At 41.5% G+C, this 25,300-nt stretch overlaps 1 protein-coding gene across 2 annotated transcripts in view; it reads left to right on the top strand.

The window, feature by feature from the left end:
* LOC125451719 (serine/threonine-protein kinase OSR1-like) overlaps positions 1-25,300 on the top strand; it is a 163,307-nt gene that overhangs the window by 64,294 nt on the left and 73,713 nt on the right. For both annotated transcript variants that reach the window (XM_048529252.2, XM_048529253.2), the window contains exon 5: positions 17,715-17,770. In XM_048529252.2, coding sequence (XP_048385209.1) covers positions 17,715-17,770 — 56 coding nt within the window. The remainder of the gene's footprint in view (positions 1-17,714; positions 17,771-25,300) is intronic.

Here is a 25,300-nt window from a genome sequence, read left to right as displayed (position 1 = left end):
TAATTATTTATTAACACACAATTGTTTTTGGAGGAAAAATACTTCACAAATGCCATCACTTAAGAAATCATCATTCTTGCTGTAATCAGGACAATGAAACAATGTGTTCAGGAATCTTCCTCCACAGGGTTGAAGCTGTGAGCCAGTGCAAATAGTCTGAGACCATTTAGAATTGGGTAGTGCCTGAGTTCAGACTTTTAACACCAGCTTTGCAGTTTTACTGCTGATGCTCATTGTGTACCCATATTCAGTGTTTAACGTAATATCGTTAGATTGCAACGTGTAGGGATTTTAATTATTGTCTATACATGCAGGGACTATATCAAAGTATTTGACAAGTAACTACTTCTAGTTAACTGCTACTGATATAGTAATTCTTTCAAATGTTGTGAATGATACACAAGTCAGAACGAACTTCCTAATTGCATGAAATAAAAACTGATTTGTTCAGTTTGGCATACAGTACTGGTGTGGAATTTAGTTCACATACAGTGAAAGTAGATAGACTTTGTTACTTAATTGTGGTCATGAGTCAGTGCTGAATAGTTAGAGTTTCAGTGTATTGTTTTAAATATCATTCAGATTGAGCTTTCTTTTTGCCATCTCTGTCCTCATGTACAAAATTTAACTAGATAAGTGCACAACTAAGTTTCAAAATTGGAATAAAAATACAGAGCAAAGAAGTCCATGGCTTCATGAAAGAACAGAATATTGTAATGGAGCTAATTTTGTGAAATACTGAGCACACCATTATAGCAATCTAATGGTGGAAAAGCTGTAGATTTAAATCTTTAATGCTTATATCGCAAAGGAAGCTGTTTGGCCCATTGCGTCTGTACTGATTCACTGAAGGGCCCATGAACCAATTATCATTCCACACCTTCTCCCTTGTCCTGTCAGTTCTTCTTTTACAGATGATAGTCTTGTTTCTTCTTGAATGTCTTGACCGAATCTGCCTCCATCACATGTCCAGGCAGTTCATTCCAGATTCCAACTTTTTGCTGCATGGAAATGCTTCCTGCCATGTCACCATTGCTGCTTTTCCCTGTTATCTTGAATCTGCAGCATGTGGTTTTTGTTCTTTACCCCAGTGGAAGCAGTTTTTCCCTATCTGCTGTATTCTTGCTCCTCATGATTCTGAATACTACTATAAATTTTCCAACCTTCTCTTCTCCAATGGAAGCAGTCCAAACTCCACTGCACTGAAGTTCCTCATCCTGGACTCCTAATGAATCCTTCATGCACTGTAATCCTTTTTCAGAATTCCTAAAGTGTGCTGCTCTGTTTTTTGGCATAGTATTAGTAGAAGCTGAGACAGTGTTTTATACAACTTCTTACTGAAATCCCTTCCTTTTGTCCCTAATAAAGATCAAAGAGTAATACAGTATAGTAACAGGCTCTTCGGCCCTCAAAGCCTGCCTGCCACATTTTACCCTTTTCATGTTAAAACTATCTTCACTTAAAGAATCCGTATCCCTTTATTCCCTTCCTATTCATGTATTCGTCCAGGTGCTTCATGAATGCTGCTATTGTGTTGGCTTCCACCATCTCCAACACCACCACCACGTCTGGTAGCACGTTCCTGGCACTCACTGTCTTTTTGTGTGAAGAACTTGCCTCACACATCTCCTTTTAACCTCTTGCCCACGCCCCACCCTGCACCTTGAACCTGAGCCCCTTACTAACTGACCCCTCTACCCTAGATAAAAAAAAGCCTTAGTTTCCATTTTTATCTGTGCCATTCTCAATCTTTTAAACTTCTTCTATCAGGTCACCCTTCAACTTCCTGTGTTCCAGTGAAAGCCAACCCAATCTGTCAATCTTCCTTCATAGCTAAAATCCCCCATACCAGACAACCTCTTGGTAAACATTTTTGCTACGCTCTCCAAAGCATCTGATTCCTTCTGGTTGTGTGGTGACCAGAAATGTACACAATGTTCCAAGTGTGGCCTAACTAAAGTTGTATAAAGCTGCAGCATAACTTACCTATTCTTATATTTAGTGCCTGTTCCAATAAAGGCAGGCATGCCATAGGCCTTTTCTATGACCATTATCTACCTGCGTTGCCACCTTCCATGATTTGTGGACCTCATGCCTAGATCCCTCTGCATTGTAGTACCCCTAAGGGTTCTGCCATTCACTGTATAATTTCACCCTGATTTTAACCTTCCCAAATGCATCACTTTACATACGTCCAGATTAAACTCTATCTGCCCTTTTACTGCCTGTGCATCTAACTGATCTATATCCTGCTTTATTCTCTGACAGTCTTTTTTACTATCTGCAACACCACCAATCTTTTGTATTGTCTGCAAACTTACTAATTAGACCAGCCACATTTTCCTCCCAATCACTTATGTAGACCACAAACGCGAGGTCCCAGTACTGATCCCTGTGGAACACCATTAGTCGTAACCCTCCGTTCTGAAAAGCAGCCTTTCACCACTATACTCTGTCTCCTATAACTAAGCCAGTTCTGCACCCATCTTGCCAGCTCAACCCAATACATGTGACTTTACCTTTTTGTACCATCTGCCATGAGTAACCTTGTCAAAGGCGTTACTGAAGTCCATATAGACAAAATCAACAGCTTTTCCCTTGTCAATCATTTTCGTTGTCACCTCAAAAACAAAGACAATCGAGTTAGTGAGATAAGACTTTACCCTGCTCAAAACCATGTTGTCTATCACTAAGTCCATTCTCTTGTAAATGTGTAAACATCTTTCCCCTGAGAATCTTTTCCAATAATTTACCTACCACCAACTTGAGGCTCTCAGGCCTGTAATTTCCTGGATTATTCCTGCTACCTGTCTTAAAAAAATGGGACAATACTGGCTATTCCCCCATCCTCTGGATCTGACCATTTGGCCATAGAAGATACAAAGATGTCTGTGAATGCTCCAACAATTTGTCCTCTTGCATCCCTCACTTCTGGGGTAGACCCCATCAGGGATGCAAATACTTTATTAACCATGATCTCAACCAGTTCTCCAACCTTCATTGAACACAAACATCAGATCCTTGAATGCCTTTAGAATTGTACCCTTCATATTGTTTCCCTTTGTTCCTTATACCAAACGAATTACTCCACACTTCTCTGCACCAAATTTCATCTGCCACTTTACCCACCGTTGCTATTAATCTGTCTCCATTGCTATTCTCCTTTTCAGGCACAATGCTTTCCGGTTTTGTATCTTCTGAAATGTTTGAAACTATCTGTACCCCAAGGCCTAGGTGTTTGATATACATCAGGAAGAACAGAGGGCTTAAAACCGACCAGTGGGGAACTTCGCGATAAACCTTCCTTCAGATCAAAAAGTAGAACAGTGATTAATTGTTCTGTCACTGACAATGTATGTGGCTAATGTCACCTGTTTATTCTATAACTTAACACACAAATCTGTTACAAGCCACTTCAGCCAAGTCTGTGTACATAACATCATAGCATTGATGCTGTGAACCCCTCCCCATTTAGTCAGTAAAGAACCGGAAGATAGTCAAAAATGACTTGTCCTTAAACAATCCAGGCTGGTTCACCATAATTAACTTGCATTCATCCCAAACACTGCTAGTTTTGCCTCAAATTGTTGGTCCAAAATTTCTATTCTACATGAAGTCTCTGTTTCTGATTCGCAAGCAAAGTCACCAACTTAGCTTTGGAGGAATTTTTCACACGAACTTCCAGGTCAAAGCACTGCATTTGATTCCAAGAATCCATGTGGTACTAATTGGCTGGATTGGTGCTGAAGCAATACCTTGTTTTGAGAGCAGGTGCCATATTTCATAGTTTAAGGTGCCTTTAACCACTTTTTGACCATTATTGAGAGTAGATAAGTGTGTGAGGTGAGCAGAGGGGTGAATGATACCATGTAGATTTTAGGAGTAGGCAGTTGGGTATGTGGGTGAGGGATGAGGGCAAAACGCAGGCAAATGGGACTAATTTAGTTTGGGAAACCTGACCAGCATGGGCAAGTTGGTCTGAAGGGTCTCTCTTAATTTGTCTTTGTCAGAATTAGAGATCTCTTTGGTTCCAGATGTCATGTAATTACTCATTGCTTGGAAACGTCAGCATAGTTCTGATGTGCAACTCCGATCAATATTGCCATTATGGCTACCTTCCTATCAAAAGATCTGGGTCATTGATTCCTGAGGCCTTCTCAGCTCCAAGGTTAAGTTGACTGGCCTATAGTTGGTGAGCGTATCTTTTGCATCCTTTTTAGAAGTAGGGAGTAACAATTGCAATTCTCCTTTTTTGGCATCACCTGATTCTAGACAAAGCTCAAATATGGCTCTGCAATTTTCTACAGTCACTTTTCTCCATGTCCTTGGGTGCATCTCATCAGGACTTGGTGTTTCACCTTCTCCAAGTACAGATAGACTATGGAATACCACCACCGTCACCCGAGGATACTGCTCATTTACAAATGTCTCAGCTATCCTCTCTTATACCGTATTCTGCACGATATAATTTTCCTTGGTAAAGACATGTACAAAGTATTCATTTCATGCCTGAACTATCATCTTGCTTCCAAGCATACATCCCTTTTCATGTCCCTCATTAGCCCTGCTGCTGCTTTAACTGTTTATATGCCAGTGGAAACTTCTCATGCTTTCTTTACTTCCCTTTTTCACTTTTTTTTCAGTTGCCCTCTGAATCTTCTATATTTGGCATTGTTCTCTGTTGTATTATCAACTTGTCTTCTGTTATTAAACTAAGATAACAAGGTGTAAAGCTGGATGAACACAGCAGGCCAAGCAGCATCAGAGGAGCAGGAAAGCTAACGTTTCAGGTCGAGACCCTTCTATTATAAACTTACTTTTTCTTTAACGTCTGCCTTCTTTCGTCTAGGGAACTATAATATTACTTTTTTTTTCGACCTCTCCTTTTACAGGATTATTCTTTGACTAAAGTTTTTGGGAAGACCTGTAGCTCGGGTTGTGGATGAAGTTTTTAGACATGCTTTCCGAGCCAGTGGGTTTCGTTGCAAACATTTTATCACCCTGCTAGGTAACATCGTCAGTGCGCCTACAATGCAGCGTTGGTGTTCTTTCTTTCCTTTTTGTTATTTATATGCCCCAGTTTGCTGGGGTGGTTGGTATTACTTCTGGCTCTGCACCATCCACCCCAGCAAACCAAGGCATATAAATAACAAGTAGGACAGAACACAGACTCTTCACCATAGGTGCACTGACAATGTTACCTCGCAGGGTGACAAAATGTATGCAACCAAACCCACTGGTTTGGCAAGCATGTCAACAACCTCATTCCTTGACTCTCTTCCAAACTTTTGTGTTTCATTTGTGTTTAATATTAGAAACAAGAGGTACCTGTTAGGTGAAAGCCAAAAATACTGAGTATATTTCATTGGAACAGAAGGTCAAAGAAGATGTAATGAAGGTTTTTAAGTCTAACATTTCAAGAGGGTAAATTGCAAAAAGTACTACTGTTGATTTGCAGATGCCTGACCAGTTATTTTAGTCAGAGCAGAAGGCTTGCCTGCGATGTTAGGAATTTGAAATGTTATTAATAGTTTAGTGTTCTCAGATATATTTGGGGAATGCTGGTGTTTTTCAATGCACCAGAATTGCAGCTTCATTTGGTGATGGAGTAATGAATAATTGCATTTTGTTTTCAAATTAATCAAAGGCCTTGATTAGGTTCCATCTTGTAACCCTCCACTTAATATCCACACTATACATAAAGTATGTAAACCCAGTAGTTCAGTTTGAGTGCCCCTATTCTATATATAATTAGCATCCAAATACCTCAAGGCAGCATTCTATATTCCTTTCCTTCCTATAAGCCATCCTTCCCAAGGGATCAAATTGTCATGTAGTGACATTCAGCTGTCCATTATTTGTGGAACTTCTTCATTCTTAGTAGTTGTAAATGTCACTGCAAATCTGAACTAACTTAATTGTAACGGGAATCTATGGTTTCCTCAGCCAGATATGTAGAATTCTGTTCTGTCCTGTCCTGTTAAAATTTCTGAAGTTTGAGTCATTCCTAGTCACAAAAGTGGTGCATATTTAGAACCTCAGTGCAAATTTAACATGCTGATATAAAATGAGCCTCCTGTTTCCATCTTCTCCTTTCCCTGTGTCAAGAGTATCAAGATAACTTGCATTATTCCTTTGAAACTGGTGAAAGATGCAGATAAACAAATTAAGTGAAAACAGTAAAGCAGTACTTAAATGTGCTAAAAGTGTAATTTAAACATCTGGCCATTCAATTGTCAGAATAATGATCTACTTACAATAATGTGGAAGATTTTGAAGTTTACAGGGGATGAGTCATGAAGGGTTTTAAAAATTTGTTTCTTTGTAAATGGAGTTAGAGAGCTAACGGATTTTCTAAGGCTTTTGAACTTGAGCAGTGAAATATTGTGTGCACCAGTTGCTTGATTGGAGGAGCACATAGTTCATAGTTCATGGTTCATGTGTTTTGGAATATAACTTTTCTATTTCAGAAATTAAATCTAAGTTTAGAAAAACATGGACAGCTGTTTTGGAAATTTTGTGCCACTCAGGTAAATCCAATTCAAACAAGTGCAGACCTGTATTTATCTTGTAAATTCAGAGTTGATGAAAAAGAACTGAAATGACAGGTGATTTTATTTTATGTCTGCAAAAACCATGGTGTTTATACTTGTCTTAAACTTAAAGTCAGCTATACTGCGAGAGAGTTGTAAATTCCATTGATAATTTATATTATCCAAGGATAAATCTGAGGATGTAGACCATCAGGGCCAGGTTATATCTGTCTTTAATATCTACTTCTGTAGTGATTATGATGGTATTTAGTTCCGCCCCCTTATCTTTAGCATTCATGGGACGTTCGAAGTATCTTCAACCATAAAGACTGATAGTGTCTGTTTAACTCCTCTGCAATTTTATTCTTTGCCGAAAATATTTCCCCAGATTCATTTTCTAAGGTGCCTGAATTCACTTTGACCTTTTTTATATGTATTTAAAGAAGCTGTTATATTGTTGTTTTTATATTCCTTGTTAATTTGCCGCCTTCTTAACTCGTCTCTGCTGGATTGTGAATTTATCCCAGTCTCTGGCCTATCACTGACTTTTGCCTCCTTTATATGCTTTTAACTTCATACTTTCCTAAATTTCCTTGGTTAGCTATGGTTTTTTTTATCCCCCTCTTAGAATTTTTCCTGCTTTACTGGGATATATTTTGCTGAAAGTGGTGAATTACCTTCTTAAACGTCTGCCATTGCTTGCTTGATGACTTTTCTGTTAATCTATCTGCCCAGCCCATTTCCCTTTAATTCTATTCTCATTTCATTGTAATTCTCTTTATTAAGTCAGCACTTCCAAGATAGTAGAAGAGCTGATATAGAAAAAGGAATAGCATAAATCTCCTTTGCTGACCCTAATGCTCAACCTACCGTTATACGACATATTTTCGGATTCTGAGAAGGTGCTATCTGAAGGCTGTTGGTTTAATGATAAGTAACCTGTACTTTTTTGTCTCATTTGTTTGGTACGATATGGAGATATGGAAGGAGAAGGACATTTGTATATGATGCTTAGTTTTATGGCAACATTTGTATATGATACAAATGTCACCATAAAACTAAGTAGAGCAACATGAAGTTCCTCATGTTTTCAGATAATTGCTGAGTGGCGCTCCAATTGTGTGCATGTAGACGTGTTCCTCCACCTAGTGGTGATGTTGGCCACAAACGTAGCCTAAGCAATAATGATCCCGAACAGGATTACCTGTTTGATAATGTGGAGCAAGTATAGAATCAGGATTATCGTTGTTGAAAGAAAGTCTTGGATCAACCTTTTTTATGAAATGTGCAGATCACTGTTATATCACTTTTTTAGGTAGGTTTTTTTAAGAATATGTATGGACGTTCCACCCAAGCAGTCCATCCCTCCATTTCTGCTCATCTTGTACCCCCCTCACCTTCCTTTTCCTTAAGGATAAGGAAATATGAATCTCTGCTAACATAACCCTTAATTACCACCACCTTCATATTTAGTTTGCCTTGCCTTATATGGCTCTGTACTGTTCACTTCAATCATACAATGGCAGTGAGTTTGGTGGTATTGTCATGCCCCTGGGCAATTTTATTTATTTTGTTCTGGTAATGATCATAACTTTATGGTTTTTTTTTACTTGTCACTACTGGTAATGAAAGGTCTCCATCTATTCAAAAGCTTATAAAATCATATAAAACCTTTTCAGCTTTAGATAGGAACCGAGCTTGTTTGCCCTTTCTTCAAATGTATAATCTTAAATTTCTGGTGTTACCCTTGAATCCTGTTTTGCTTCTGCTTCAGTACCTCTTGTTATTTTTACAACATTGAATCCAAAATTATGTAAGGAACTTCAAGTATGGTCTAACCAAAGTTTCATAGAAATTTAACATAATTTCTCTACCTCAGTTTTATACCTCTAACAATAGCCTTAGTGCATTTTTTAAAAGTACATATTAACCTGAATTCCTGTTTGCTTCTCTACCACATTAAAATGGAATATATAAGCAATGTATGATAGCCTTATTTTAATTATAAAAATGTGAAGCTTCACGTTTAGGCATTGACAATAAAATTGGTAAATAAATTTCACTCTGCAGGATATTAATCCATTATGGCCTGTTGCATTGCATTGCTTCGCAGCACAGACTATGGTCTGGTTGTTGTCTGCTCTGACCTTCTCACACTCAGACACGGCCTCTCGTCTGCATCATATGTGCGCACGACCAAAATTGGACTTGTTTGTAATCTGAGGTTTTATTTGAAACAAAAATGCTCCAATCTCTGATCCTGGTAAGATCGACCTTTCCACTTTCTGCCATTGCTAGGCAGATAGCGGTGCCACCTGGCTTTTTGTCTTGCAGCTAGTCACTGTCTGTTTTGCTTGTTGGCCTTTGGCTGACATTACTTGTTAGTTTGTTGTGTGAAGCCGTATTGAAGGCCTTTTGGAAAGCTTTTATAATTACATCTCTTCATTACCCTTGCCTGCTCTCTTTGAAGAGTTCAGTGCATTTGGTTAAGCAAGACTTTCCCTTTCCATATCCATACTGACTACTCATTTTCATGTTTTTGATTTTGAGATTTTTTTTTATTTTTCCCTTTTAGGGATTCCATTACTTTTCCCTATCTCTAATGTTCAGAAGATTGTAGCTTAACATATATTTTGTGTTCTTTCTTAAATATGCATATTAATGTTAGCTACTTTCCAATTTTCATTTCGCCTTTTACCTATTTGTATCTCTTCTCCCAAATTGTATCTGATTGGACAGATTACTTTAAAGCAATCTATGGGTTTCAGGAACTTTTAAGGATCATTAACGTGATTATCCTCCTTGCCTCCCTGATGAATACTGCAGCAAACTGATCATTTTGTCATTTTTCTATCTTGCAAATGAATTTTTTTGCCCAGTTTGCCTGCCCCTTAGCTCTAATCCTTTTCGATAATGTGGCTGTAGAATATTATTTTCTTGCACTCGATGCTAATTTTCATAGCTCCTTGCTCTTTTGACCTCTTGTCTAATCTCCGTTTCCTCCATGTTCTCTCCACTCTCCGTGTTGTTTTTTGTCTCTTTCCTTAACAGTGTTTTTCTATAGACTTTTACCCCTCAGCAGGGTTATGTAGCTGTTTTAAACATTTTTCTTGCACATTGAATACAATTTTAAATGTTATCAATTTTCCTTCTATCATTGTTGGCCAACTCCTGTTCACAACCCTTCTGCGTCAGCATTTCTCCAATTCAATATCTGGCCTTTTGTTACTGTCCGTCATGGGTAAGTCAGGGGTCATAGGTTGCCTCAGCCTCAAGCTCTGAATTCCTCCCACATACCTCTCTACCACTACCTTCCTTCTGTAGCATATGTCTTTTTCCAAGCTTCTGGTAATCTAATGTAGTATCTCATGTTACTCTGTTCTGTACTGCTCCATTTTAAGGTTTAATGTTTCTACATCAATTATGTCTTTCACAGTCATTATCTTTAAGCTTGTTTTGTGGTCACTGTTGCCAAGATGATGTTCTACTTTTAGTTATTTAATTTACTCGCCACTAGAGCCGGTAGTGAATCTTCCTTGTTAAACTTCATCTAATATACTCGTTTTGAAAGAATCTTATGCACGTGGTAGTGACTTAATTAAAATAAGAGAGCTGCAGATGCTGGAGAAAATCAACAGGTCTGGCAGGACCTAATAGAGAGAGACCTGTGAACATTTCAAGTCTAGTGACCCAATTCTCACCCTGTGTTCAAGACCCCTGTTTTATTTTGGGCATTTTTGTGTGCAATTTAACTGATTTTTAATACTATTTGTCTGCATTTTGTTTTTAACTGTCTCTTAAGTTACCCGTTGACAAGCATGGAATCATTATGGGAAAATTGGACACTGGTGACAAAATGGTGGAAGATAGCTTCAAGGACCTCGTGAGGCTGAGTGGGTGCACCTGCAATTTTGGTGGATAAAGCTTAGAACAAATGTGTAAAGAAGGGCTGAGACCTGAGGAGAAAATACTGTGCTTAATACATGATTGGCTTAATTACAATTGTTACTTGAAATTATGAAAATATCGTAAATTGCAACTCCTCAAAGATAATTTCCATTACCTGTAAGGAGGAATGAGATAGAATCTGAAGTTGATTTTGTGCAGAAGGCCTCAGTCTATGGAATTGGCCTTATAAGTGCTGTGCAGGTGTTCAAAGGAACAAAAAGAAAGTATTAGTGATAATGAGAACTGCAGATGCTGGAGAATCCAAGATAGTGAAATGTGAGGCTGGATGAACACAGCAGGCCCAGCAGCATCTCAGGAGCACAAAAGCTGATGTTTCAGGCCTAGACCCTTCATCAGAGAGGGGGATGGGGTGACGGTTCTGGAATAAATAGGGAGAGGGGGAGGTGGACTGAAGATGGAGAGAAAAGAATATAGATGGAGAGGAGAGTATAGGTAGGGAGGGGATAGGTCAGTCCAGGGAAGACGGACAGGTCAAGGAGGTGGGATGAGGTTAGTAGGTAGGAGATGGAGGTGCGGCTTGGGGTGGAAGGAAGGGATGGGTGAGAGGAAGAACAGGCCATGGGCACCCGCATGGGCCCCAGCTATGCCTGCCTCTTTGTAGGTTATGTGGAACAGTCCCTCTTCCACACCTACACAGGCCCCAAACCCCACCTCTTCCTCCATTACATTGATGACCGTATCGGCGCCGCCTCTTGCTCCCCAGAGGAGCTCGAACAGTTCATCGATTTCACCAACACCTTCCACCCCAACCTTCAGTTCACCTGGGCCATCTCCAGCACATCCCTCACCTTCCTGGACCCCTCAGTCACCATCTCAGGCAACCAGCTTGTAACTGATGTCCATTTCAAGCCCACCGACTCCCACAGCTACCTAGAATACGCCACCTCTGACCCACCCTCCTGCAAAAATTCCATCCTCGATTCCCAATTCCTCCGCCTCCGCCGCATCTGTTCCCACGATGAGGCATTCCACTCCCACACATCCCAGATGTCCAAGTTCTTGAAGGACCACAACTTTCCCCCCACAGTGGTCGAGAACGCCCTTGACCGCGTTACCCGCAAAACATCCCTCACACCCCGCCCCCGCCACAACCGCCCAAAGAGGATCCCCCTCGTTCTCTCACACCACCCCACCAACCTCCGGATACAACGCATCATCCTCCGACACTTCCTCCATCTACAATCCGACCCCACCACCCAAGACATTTTTCCATCCCCACCCCTGTCTGCTTTCCGGAGAGACCACTCTCTCCGTGACTCCCTTGTTCGCTCCGCACTGCCCTCCAACCCCACCACACCCGGCACCTTCCCCTGCAACCGCAGGAAATGCTACACTTGCCCCCACACCTCCTCCCTCACCCCTATCCCAGGCCCCAAGATGACTTTCCACATTAAGCAGAGGTTCATCTGCACATCTGCCAATGTGGTACACTGCATCCACTGTACCCGGTGTGGCTTCCTCTACATTGGGGAAACCAAGCGGAGGCTTGGGCACCGCATTGCAGAACACCTCCGCTCGGTTCGCAATAAACAACTGCACCTCCCAGTCGCAAACCATTTCCACTCGCCCTCCCATTCTTTCGATGACATGTCCATCATGGGCCTCCTGCACTGCCACAATGATGCCACCCGAAGGTTGCAGGAACAGCAACTCATATTCTGCTTGGGAACCGTGCAGCCCAATGGTATCAATGTGGACTTCACCACCAGCTTTAAAATCTCCCCTTCCCCCACCGCATCCCAAAACCAGCCCAGTTCGTCCCCTCCCCCCACTGCATCCCAAAACCGGTCCAACCTGTCTCTGCCTCCCTAACCTGTTCTTCCTCTCTCCCATCCCTTCCTCCCACCCGAAGCCGCACCTCCATCTCCTACCTACTAACCTCATCCCACCTCCTTGACCTGCCTGTCTTCCCTGGACTGACCTATCCCCTCCCTACCTCCCCACCTATACCCTCCTCTCCACCTATCTTCTTTTCTCTCCATCTTCGGTCCACCTCCCCCTCTCTCCCTATTTATTCCAGAACCCTCACCCCATCCCCCTCTCTGATGAAGGGTCTAGGCCCGAAACGTCAGCTTTTGTGCTCCTGAGATGCTGCTGGGCCTACTGTGTTCATCCAGCCTCACATTTCATTATCTTAAAAAGAAAGTATTGTCTGAATACAACGTGACCATTGTCAGCTGTAAATAAAGCTTAACTGTAACTGAGCGTGTCAAAAATTGTACTAATGCAGTATCATTGATGCCTTCCAGGGCCATTAAATATCCACTCCTAAAATTGTGATCCATGTTATGCTTTTAAAGTGGGTATTTATTGGAGCCTAAATTCTAGGAATTATAATGCAAAAGTATAGTTTAGAATTCTGATCCATTCAAGATCAGCATCCTTGGGACTGAGGTTGTGCCAGATTTCAGATCTGAAGCTCTGGGCAGTGTGTAATTTGGGCCAGTGTTATTTGGTTGGGTCAAGAAAGACTTGGAAAACAGGAAATCCTCAGTGAGCAAACAATTAAATGGATAAGTCTGGAACCATGCAGCACCTAGCTGAATGATCAAGTAAAATGATTATGGTTGAACAAAATGTGTTGAAGCATGACCCACTTTTTTTTTAAGTCTTGATTTCAGACTGAATTTAGTTTTATCAGGAATGAAAGCTAATTGTAGTTGTAAAACTTTCCTGTACCAGGACGTTTGTGACAATAGATTATAAACTGTATGTTTTCAAAGGAGGCTTGCATGGAACTATTCAATTATGAGCAAAGCCAAGTATCTTTAACCCATCCACCCCTCTCACCCACTCCAACCTCTCCCCCCGCAGAACGGGCAGCCCTCCGCTCCCTCCGCTCCAACCCCAACCTCACCATCAAACCCGCAGACAAGGGTGGCGCAGTGGTAGTATGGCGCACTGACCTCTACATCGCCGAGGCCAGACGCCAACTCTCCGACACCACCTCCTACTGCCTCCTCGATCATGACCCCACACCCGAGCACCAAACCATCATCTCCAACACCATTCATGACCTCATCACCTCAGGGGACCTCCCACCCACAGCCTCCAACCTCATTGTTCCCCAACCCCGCACGGCCCGTTTCTATCTCCTTCCCAAAATCCACAAACCTGCCTGCCCTGGTCGACCCATCGTCTCAGCCTGCTCCTGCCCCACCGAACTCATCTCCACCTATCTGGACTCCATTTTCTCCCCTTTGGTCCAGGAACTCCCCACCTATGTCCGTGACACCACCCACGCCCTCCACCTCCTCCAGGACTTTCAATTCCCTGGCCCCCAACACCTCATATTCATCATGGACGTCCAGTCCCTGTACACCTGCATTCCGCATGGAGATGGCCTCAAGGCCCTCCGCTTCTTCCTGTCCCGCAGGCCCGACCAGGCCCCCTCCACCGACACTCTCATCCGCCTAGCTGAACTCGTCCTCACACTCAACAACTTCTCTTTTGACTCCTCCCACTTCCTACAGACTAAGGGGGTGGCCATGGGCACCCGCATGGGCCCCAGCTATGCCTGCCTCTTTGTAGGTTACGTGGAACAGTCCCTCTTCCGCACCTACACAGGCCCCAAACCCCACCTCTTCCTCCGGTACATTGATGACTGTATCGGCGCCGCCTCTTGCTCCCCAGAGGAGCTCGAACAGTTCATCCACTTCACCAACACCTTCCACCCCAACCTTCAGTTCACCTGGGCCATCTCCAGCACATCCCTCACCTTCCTGGACCTCTCAGTCTGCATCTCAGGCAACCAGCTTGTAACTGATGTCCATTTCAAGCCCACCGACTCCCACAGCTACCTAGAATACACCTCCTCCCACCCACCCTCCTGCAAAAATTCCATCCCCTATTCCCAATTCCTCCGCCTCCGCCGCATCTGCTCCCACGATAAGACATTCCACTCCCGCACATCCCAGATGTCCAAGTTCTTTAAGGACCGCAACTTTCCCCCCACGGTGATTGAGAACGCCCTTGACCGCGTTTCCCGCGACACATCCCTCACACCCCGCCCCCGCCACAACCGCCCCAAGAGGATCCCCCTCGTTCTCACACACCACCCTACCAACCTCCGGATACAACGCATCATCCTCCGACACTTCCGCCATTTACAATCCGACCCCACCACCCAAGACATTTTTCCATCCCCTCCCCTGTCTGCTTTCCGGAGAGACCACTCTCTCCGTGACTCCCTTGTTCGCTCCACACTGCCCTCCAACCCCACCACACCCGGCACCTTCCCCTGCAACCGCAGGAAATGCTACACTTGTCCCCACACCTCCTCCCTCACCCCCATCCCAGGCCCCAAGATGACATTCCACATTAAGCAGAGGTTCACCTGCACATCTGCCAATGTGGTATACTGCATCCACCGTACCCGGTGCGGCTTCCTCTACATTGGGGAAACCAAGCGGAGGCTTGGGGACCGCTTTGCAGAACACCTCCGCTCAGTTCGCAACAAACAACTGCACCTCCCAGTCGCAAACCATTTCCACTCCCCCTCCCATTCTCTTGATGACATGTCCACTGCATCCCAAAACCAGTCCAACCTGTCTCTGCCTCCCTATCCGGTTCTTCCTCTCACCCATCCCTTCCTCCCACCCCAAGCCGCACCCCCAGCTACCTACTGACCTCATCCCACCTCCTTGACCTGTCCGTCTTCCCTGGACTGACCTATCCCCTCCCTACCTCCCCACCTACACCCTCTCCACCTATCTTCTTTACTCTCCATCTTCGGTCCGCCTCCCCCTCTCTCCCTATTTATTCCAGTTCCCTCCCCCCATCCCCCTCTCTGATGAAGGGTCTAGGCCCGAAACGTCAGCTTTTGTGCTCCTGAGATGCTGCTTGGCCTGCTGTGTTCATCCAGCCTCACATTTTATTACCTTTTGAAATAAAGGCTGATGCTTCATTTGCAATTCCTATTATCGGCTGAACTTATATGCTAACTGTAAAGAGTTTTGTTTAAAGACTACCCATTTGTGCAGAGTAAATGTGGAATAATAGGAACCTGACTGAGAGCTCCAGACTGCAAGTCTATAAAGCCTGCACTTTGTTCTCCTCTACAGTAGCAAGACCTACATGACATACATTGTGCAGCAGAAATAGCTAAACAGTTTTCACCTTCTTGTTTGCAGTGTATCCTGTGCAGCTCTTGGCAGGACAGGTTTGCCAACAGCCAGATCCTGAACTAATTTCGTCATGTGCACGTTGCTCTGTCAACCATGGCTTGCTACATTGAGGGATAAATAATGCTGTCTATCGAAGGCCATCTGTACTGTAAACTGGCAACTGGATAATGATCACTTTGGCATGGATCCTTTTACTACAAGGGCACCTACAAGTGATGTATGAAAATGGTGACTCCTAGCAGCTGACTGTTGCGAAGGATATTGGAAGAAATAAAAAGTTCAGTTGACTAAGAAGAGGGCCTAGAGAAAAAATTGAATTGTGCAGTACCATGGTGAGAACTGCAATGCTAGAGTGAAACTCCAGAATTACACCAGGTGATGTTCAACATTAGATGAATAATTAGGTGCACACTGTTAGCCACACTATTGATGGAAGACCCCATCTCTACTAAGTGGTCAAACAAATTACTGTTTGGTGTGGGAAATTCTCATATTTGTCCATTTTTGATAAATAAAAAAAATGAATAATTTTTGAATGTTGGGAGATTGGGGCATGTTTGTTTGCAGAATGATATAGTTGTCTTTGTACATACTCACCAAGAAGTTGGTATATATGTCTGTCAAGTAATTAGGCAATGAAATGGCAGACAAATTGGCCTTTATTATAAGGGGTGTGGAGTAAAAACAGTAAGGATGCTAGCATTAACTGGCAATAATGGAATCATACCTAGCATACTATATTCATTTTTGGCCTCCTTACATGAGAGATATTACTACAATTGGAATAAGTTCAGTAAAGATACATTCAGCTAATAACTGGCATATTTACAAATTGAGGTGTCAACTTGGTCAAGCTATGAAACAGGACTACCTGTGTGCTAAGCAGTATAAGCAGCAAGTAATAGTGCCAACCTATTGATAGACCTAAGGTCTGCAGTTGTGAATGGTCATAGACAATTAGGCAGCTCGTTAGAAGAAGTGGCTCCATATAGGGGACTAATAATTTCGAAGCCCAACGCATGAGTGCAAAAGATAAGACTGGAGCATTTGCAGCGATGTTTAGTCAGTGTCAAGTGAGCAATCCACCTTGATCTCCAGAGATGCCTTATCACAGGTGCTCATCTTCAGCCAATCCTGATCACTCCACATGACATTTAAGATCAGCTTGGAGGCATTAGATACTGCAAAGTCTGGACCCTGATGATGTTCCAGAAATAGCACTGAAGAATTGTGTTCCAGAATCTGAAAGTTGAGCTCAAGGTGAGATGAGTGACATCGAGACAGCCATTTGACTGGCATCAATGAACACCAGCAAAACTGGAGTTAAAGGAAATTGTGGAAAAGAATCTGACTGGAATCACCAAGTTCAAAGGATGGTTGTGATTGTTGGAGAACAGTCATTTGTGCTGCAGGGTATCTCTGCAGCAGTTTCTCAGGCAGTGTCCTTAGCCCAACCATTTTTGATACTTTATTAATAATGTTCCCTCCAAGGGTCACAAGTGGGGATGTTTGCAGATGGACACAGTACGGGCTGCAGAAGTTCAAGGAGGCTGTTCATCACCACCTTCTCGAGGACAGCTAGGGACTGGCAATAATTGCCAGTAATGAACACATCTCTAACTTTTTTTTTTAAAAGAACCACAGAGTCTTGCCCTATAACTGGTCTTTTAGCCATAACAATTAGATGGCTGGTGACTAGAGCTTCTGATCAAAAGCAATATGTTTAGTTTACCCAGTGGAAATGCAGCATGATTTAAGCTCCTTCATAGTGAAAAGAAATTGGGACATTTTAAAAAGTGACAGTGACAAACCAATTTATCACCATACTTCCCTTCCAGTTAACTTTTTTATAGCAGGAATAATATGAATAACTCAATGTATTATTTGTCTTCAAGATATTTCTCCAGTAAATTGTTGACATAGGCCATAGCTTAGAGTGATGATGGCACAGGAGGGCATCAGTTAATTCTACTGTACCCTTTTTAGGCCACTTGTTAATTGAAATTTTAATTTACAGCTGGTACTTTAGAATGATTTTCCGTTTTATTTTTGATGGCATAACTAAATTCCTTTATTTATCTTACAGAGACTTGAAGGCAGGAAACATTCTCCTCGGGGAGGAAGGCTCAGTACAAATTGCAGGTAATTTACTAGTTAATGAAGAAAGTAAGAATTTTCAGTGCATCAAGTAGTTGGTGAAATAACTGCTGTGGATATTGTAAAATTACAAAAGGGTTAAAAGAAGTCTGACCTTGGATTTTATTTGTGACAAATTTAAGGAAATGCCAAATATGTGTGCATGTTCAAACCTGGAGTTGAGCATGCATTTTTTCACTCACCATTCCCCACCCAGCCCTGCCTTGTGTAGGAACTCTTCTTGCCTTCAGCATGTAAATAAGCACCAAATATCTGCTCAAGAAAGCACGTACACACCTCCAAACATTGCACTGATACACAATGACGACATAATGATATAGATGAGCCAGTCCAATGGTCTGCACAGTGGCCAATAGGATTTAATCCTGAAAAGTGAGAGATGATGCATTTTGGGAAGATAACTAAGCTGAGGGAGTGAATAGTAGGATCGTAGGAAGTAGAGTATCAGAAGGCCATTAATTTGCAGGACCAGTAGATTAGGTGGTTAAAAAGACATATGGGATACTTTCTTTTATTAAATAAGATATTGCGCATACGAGTAAGGTGGTATCGTGGAGCTGAATATGGCATAATTTGGGCCATGGCTAGAGAACTGTGCCACACTTTAGGAAGGATGTAATTGCATTGGATAGGGTACATAGGATAGAGATTCAGTAGGGCTGGAGTGATTCAGCTGTATTGAGACACTGTTAGGCTGGGATTGTTTTCTCGAGAGCAGAGAAGGCTGAACGGAGAATTTGATTCAGATGTACTAAGTTCTGAGGAGACGTAGTTGGGAGAGCTTTTCCCCTTAAAGATATTTATAACTCGTGGCTGTCACAGCTTTAAGGGAAGGAACAAGGGTTTAAGAGGGGTTTTGAGGAAAAATGTTTTCACCCAGTGGGTTGAGGGTATCTGGAATTGACTGCTGAAAGGATGGTAGAGGCAGGAGACTTCAAACTTTAAGACCTATTTAGATGTACACTTGAAATTCCATAGCATACAAGACTACAGGCTGAGTGCTGGAAAATAAGATTAGACTGGACAGATGTTTGATTCAGGTGGCCATGATAAGCTGAAGGGTCTGTTTCCACACAGTTAAAAGTTGACTTTGACTGTAATTTGGTCCAATCTGAAATCAAGAGCACTGCTTCTCTAACATGCTTTTTTTCATCTTTTTAAACGTGACCCACCCCTGCTGCCTCCAAGTATAATGAACTTGTATAATTTCATTGAGTGACATTAAAAATCTGCAGTTATTTCAACAGCAATTGCAACCATGATGAATATTTGAAGTTTAGGAAGATATAGCTTTAAATTTTAAAGTATTGATTTATGTTAAATGAATGTGTTTGTAATTTTCATCCTTTACAAAATCAAATAGTGGCTGTGGTTTATAAGAGGTGGCAGGCCTCTGTTTTTGCAAAGAATAATCATAAATAGCGACTTTGTCAATTCTAGTAATTATTTTCTGTACAGTGATAATATCATTGATAGTGTTGTTTAATGACATTGGATTAAAAATGGAGTGCTTCATTTCGTAATATCGCTGTAGAATTGCCTGGGTAAAAAGGAAGGATAGTCCCAAGCAGCTGCTTCTCCGATGCTGACCGATCTGTTTTGTTTCTCTAGTATTTCCTCATTCTGGGTTCCAGCCTCAATGGAGTTTCTACATCCTCTCTGGGATAACGTAATTTCTTTTCACAACTTTAGGTCTAATACTTGTCCTATCTTCACTGCCTTCCCTCATCTACCCCAGATAACCATCTCTGGATGCCATGTCAATTGAAGCTTAATAATTATTTTTCTCTGTTTAATATCAATGTGGACTTCACAAGCTTCAAAATCTCCCCTTCCCTACTGCATCCCAAAACCAGCGCAGTTCGCCCCTCCCCCCACTGCATCACAAAACCAGCCGAGCTCGTCCCCTCCCCCCACTGCATCCCAAAACCAGCCCAGCCTATCTCCGCCTCCCTAACCTGTTCTTCCTCTCACCCAGCCCTTCATCCCACCTCAAGCCGCACCTTCATTTCCTACCTACTAACCTCACCCCACCTCCTTGACCTGTCCGTCTTCCCTAGACTGACCTATCCCCTCCCCACCTATACTCTCCTCTCCACCTATCATCTTTTCTCTCCATCTTCAGTCCGCCTCCCCCCTCTCCCTATTTATTCCAGAACCCTCTCCCCATCCCCCTCTCTGATGAAGGGTCTTGGCCTGAAATGTCAGCTTTTGTGCTCCTGAGATGCTGCTTGGCCTGCTGTGTTCACCCAGCTTCACACTTTGTTATCTTGCATAGGGAGGCATTTGTAGGTTTAGGGATACAGTGAGACTGAGTGAGCAGTTGAGTGCTTCAACTCACTGAATTTCCACACTCAGCCAAAGAATTGAATGAAAGACCAACATATCTCTGTGGACAAGAAGCAATGCCTTAGGTCACACACTTTGATCTGTACGTTCGAAGCAGTGCCGGTGAGCACCTGCTCTGGTAGGAGGTGACACCATGCAACTAGATAAAAGACTTCCAAATATCTATGATCAGCAATAGTGTGGAGATAAATCCCTTTTGACTTATTCAAAATTTTTGATATTGGTGGGGTGTAGTTAAAAAGTCAAACTAGCTGAAGTTACCTTCATCTGAGCCTAATTTGTAGACTTTTTTGAAAAGCTGTTGAATTAACAATTATTATCTGCTTAACATTAGACAGCCAATATTATACTATCTGAAGACAATTGTTCCTGTGCATTCGGGACTTGGGATCTTATTCTGGATGCATCCTTGAGGTTCTTTTTGCTTGGTTATTTGTCCTTATCGAGAATTTAAGTTGGGGAATATTTTCAGTGTTGAAGAATCCTTGCAGTCGAATTCCTTGATAGATGAAGAATAACTAATGGCTATTGCTGAAAATTCTGAAGCTTCCACACAAAAAAAAACACAATTTGCAAAGAAGCCTCAATTTTAATTCACTTCCTATTTGTGTATAGTTTTGGTAACTGTTGAGGTACACCTGCATTTATTCATTAATTTGCATTTAATTCAAGACAGATACTTTAAACCTGTCCATATATTCTATGACCCATGAATGTTAGTGTCTTTAATATTGACTGCATTGGATTTGTACACACTTTATACAACTTCAAAGTTTTTTTTAAAATGTACACTTGGCCATTAAATACCAATGTCATGTGACATCCCCTAATTGAGGAGTAGCTTGTGTACTTACCTGCCAGATCTCTAATTCCAAGATTATCTTTCTGGATATTGAAGTGTAGTCTAGGTTTAATCTTTCTTGACTGGTGAAGTGCAGGCATCTGCCATGTGTATGATTGCAAATGGAATCGTGTGAACAGCTGTAGTGTTCGATGTTAATGTGATAGTACCTGTCCTTAGAATGACAAGGAATAACTTAATAATTCCACTTGCTAAATTATTGCTGCTTGTGTGTTATGGCTTTTATACAAAGCATTTAAAATGTCTTCTGAAGAAATAAAATGTTTTTCCTATTTCAAACAACAACTGACCTCTATTTGTAGCATTTTATGTTTCGCCTTTGTTTTTTCAATATTCAGGTGTGACAATGTGCTGTATTCTTCACCTGAGGTAGAAGAATATGTGCATGTATGTATTTGACTTTGTGCTGTGGGAGCCCATTGATAGGTGTGGAAGTGGTATTTTAATGCATTGTCATGCTTGAATTAGATCAAAAGAATGATGGTCTTGGAGATTTGTATCAATATGTTAGATAATAAAAAGCACAAGCCATACTGCTCATGGCCTTCATAGCATTGACATCCTTAAAGGTAGAATCAACTTTTATCTGGTTTTGTACTTGTATTGTTTGCGTGTACAGCACTGTCATTTCACTGATTTAGGGGAACAAACAAGTCCTGGTTCTATTTACAGACTGGCAGCAGACTATCGGTATGTTTCATACAATTTAATTATACTTCTGGTCTCCCAGTGCAGTTGTATTTCTCTCTCACCACTGTGAGCAATCTTGTAAGCACAAGATTAGTTGCAGTACAAAGTACTATTTTGCCAGTCTGTATTATAGTAACAAGTAACTAGAGATGAACTTTTAATTTTTTTTCAAAAGTTTATTGTTTCTTATTGCATTTCCTTTTCCTTTTAATTTCCCAGGGAAGAGTACTGTAATTTGAAAACATTTCTATTTTACAATTCTGGTTAATTAAAAGAAGAGTTAAAATTTAAGCACAGCCCATTATCAGATTTAATTGTCAACCCCCATTTGCAACGTTAAATTAATGCTTTTCCTCGAATCCTGAACACATTAGTCTTTAAAGGCAGGCCATTGCTCAATCACAATTCTGTCTGTCAGTCTTGAATTCCAATTTAGAGGAGAGAGATGATTTCTCACCATTCAAATTGTCTTTCCCAATTAATTATTCTTACTCTGAATTGTTTATTGTCCTGTCTCCACAGCTAGCCTAAGCTTGTTAATAGTGTATCCCATTCCCCTAAATGGTCTCGTACTCTCACGTGATCCACTTGAATTCCCTCGTACTCCAAAACCATATTCATCAATAGCTCCTTTCTCGTTAGACTGCAAACACACCAACCTAAAAGATTCACCTGAACATGCTTGGCAAATTCTGTCTATCCTTTACTGTTCACAGTATTACTAGCCCTAGTATGCAGGATAATTTTGATTCCTCATAGTTTTTTAACATCCTGTTTTAATTTCAGTGAACATTTCCTCTAATATGGCCTGTCCAACAGGCTGACCAGGAGTCCGAATGTGACCCATTGAGGTTGTGCATCAGGTCTGCTGGGCTTTGTCCAAGTCACGGGTGAATCTGAAACAAGTAGGGGAAGCTGGTAAACTGAAATCCGAAGTAATCATGTCAACATGAAACTTTTGTTCCTTGCTCCACAGATCCTACCAGACTTAGGTTTTTTTAGAATTCTAGGTTTGTTTCAAATTTTGATTATCTGTAGTATTTTGTTTTTATAAAGTAAATTTGAAATTTGCTGTGAAGATATTCATCCAATCACAGACTCTGTCAAAGGAAAGCAAAATGTGCTAAATCCTAATTATCTGCCAGTTTGTTATGTGCTGATCTGTATTCTTGGTCAGCCTGAGACCCCATCATTGCCCTCCATTATGCTCAGTACACCAGTTGTGCCAAATTTCACGGTACATAGAATTCGTACATAGCAGCGGTATCACTTTGTTTTGTTATCCACAGCAAATCTGTACCCCTATGCCTTGTGGATAATGAAGACTGAGCTGTAGATGCTGGAGATGTAAAATGAAAGTAGTTCTGGGGAAACTCAGCAGATCAGGCAGTATCTATGGCGAGAGAAATAGGCTTGTTGTTTCAAGGCCCATATGGCTCTTCAGAACTGCTCTCATTTTGAGCTCTGAAAGAGTGTCCTGGGATTCAAAGCATTAACTCTTTCTCTCTCTCCACAAATCCTGTCAGACCTCCTCGGTTTCTCCTCCATTTTTCATTTTTATTACAAACCATTTCTCTTCCTCACTTGACTCCTGGTTTGACTCAGTGAGCCCTCCTGTGTGAACTAGAAATGTTCGGCATTATATTAGCAATACTGAGATTTCTCTATGTTCTGCTAAACATTTATCTTTCAACCAATACACAACTTAAAAGCTTTCCTTGATTTGGCTGTTTGTGAGATCTTCAATAAATTGGTCGTATTTCCCTAAAATATAACAGTGACTACACTTCAGAAATTGTGAAATTGTTTTGTTATCGCCTTAAGACAAAGTGTAAAAGTTCTTGAGAATTTTTTTAAGTGGCTGACTTAAACATTTTTATTTAAGCTTAAAACAGGAAGCATTAACAGAAGGTTTCCTCGGTGCTGTTTTGTCTATACCGTGTACTGATTTGTGAAGTGGGAGTTGAGTCAGGTATGTGTGGAAAGGACTTGCTCCATTTTACTTTCTACTATTTTCAGCATCCTTTGGTACAGGATGAAGCTAGGTACTGCTAAATTATTCCATTATTCTGGCTCAGCAATTTTTTCTGAGTTTATACGATGGCAGGACAGTTCAGCTAAGTAGAATATACATCCTGTTGTATGTGTGAAATTGGAGACAGAGTCCCAGGCAGATAATCTGCAGGAAGTGTCACTGGCTGCACAAACATGAACTCCAGGTTTCGGCACTTGAGCAGTGACCAGAGTCAAGGTTTTGCATCCAGGAGGCAGAGAACTATATAAATAGCATGTTTATGGAGGTGGTCACTCCACAGGATCAGAATATACTGGTATGGGGGACTGGATGACCACCAAGCAGCTTAACAAAGCTGTGATTTCATCCAGGAGTTCTGAGTTTACCTCCATCACTAATCAATGTTCCATTTTTGGATACTGATGAGCACAGTGCATTCTCAAGTTCAGAGCCAAGTCTATGGTACCATATGTGACTCAGCTTTGTTTAGGAGATGGGGTAGAAGAAAAGAAATTAATGGAAGACCAATAGTAAATGGCCCAGAAGGAGCAGAGGTTAGAAGATATAGTGCACAGGAGTTTAGTAATATTAAAAACTACACATGTAAACACAAGGAGAACAGCAAATAAAGCTGATGAGCTGAGAACACAATGCATTACGGCATGATATTGTTCCATCTGTACTAGTAACCAAGTCTCTCTGCTCTACAAGGTGTACCAAAGCGCACATCATGTTTACTCACTGAAATGGTCCATTTCTATCCCTCTTTATTGCTGTTTGACTGAGCCTGTACTTTAGAGTTTAGAAGGATGAGAGGATCTGATCAGAACATTTAAAGTTCTAATGGGACAAGAAGACTAGATGCAGGGAGGACATTCTCCCCTGACTGGGGAGTAGAGAACTGTGGCAGGGGAATGGTCTCTGGAAATGGATAGACCATTTAGGAGTGAGATGAAGCGTATCTTCACTCAGTGTAGTGAAAATTGTTCCACATATAACACACAAGGTTACAGAGATCAACTCACTGAATATGTTTTGTTAAAATTTAAATGCTTCAAGAGAAATGGGGCATGGGGTGGGAAATAGGAATATGGCATTGAGAGAGAAGTTCAGCCATGGTCGTTGAATGGCTGAGAAAACTTGAAAAGCCGCTTCCTACTCTTACTTTTTTTAAAATCTAGAATGATAGAAGCTTCACCAATTTCTCTAATAAACCTAGAAGTATCTTGTCTGAAACTCTTCTGTTTTTAATTTTAAAAATGTGGTAAAACTGATTATAAACAGTTATGATGCAGTTTAAATTACGTCCCCTTTAGTCCCCAAACGGCACATTTTGGTTAATGGTGTGTTTTGGTTGGTTTTAGTCACCTTTCTTTCCTCACTTAAGATGAGCCTTAAAGCTTATCTCTTTGATCTCGCATTTGACCCAATGCACCTCTGGTGTAGTATTTATGATGTTTTTTCCTTTTTATAATTCTGTAAAATCTTTCAAGCACTTTATTAGTACTTTATAAACATAAGTCTTTGCAAACCCAAGACTACACGTAATTTGGGGCAGTAGGAGTGAGGAAATGTAGCAACATGAGTAGGCCATTCAGCT

The sequence above is a fragment of the Stegostoma tigrinum genome, chromosome 5, assembly GCF_030684315.1.
Source record: "Stegostoma tigrinum isolate sSteTig4 chromosome 5, sSteTig4.hap1, whole genome shotgun sequence".
Taxonomy (NCBI): Eukaryota; Metazoa; Chordata; class Chondrichthyes; order Orectolobiformes; family Stegostomatidae; genus Stegostoma; species Stegostoma tigrinum.
The sequence above is the reverse complement of the archived record's forward strand: the minus strand, read 5'-3'. Positions and strand labels throughout refer to the sequence as shown.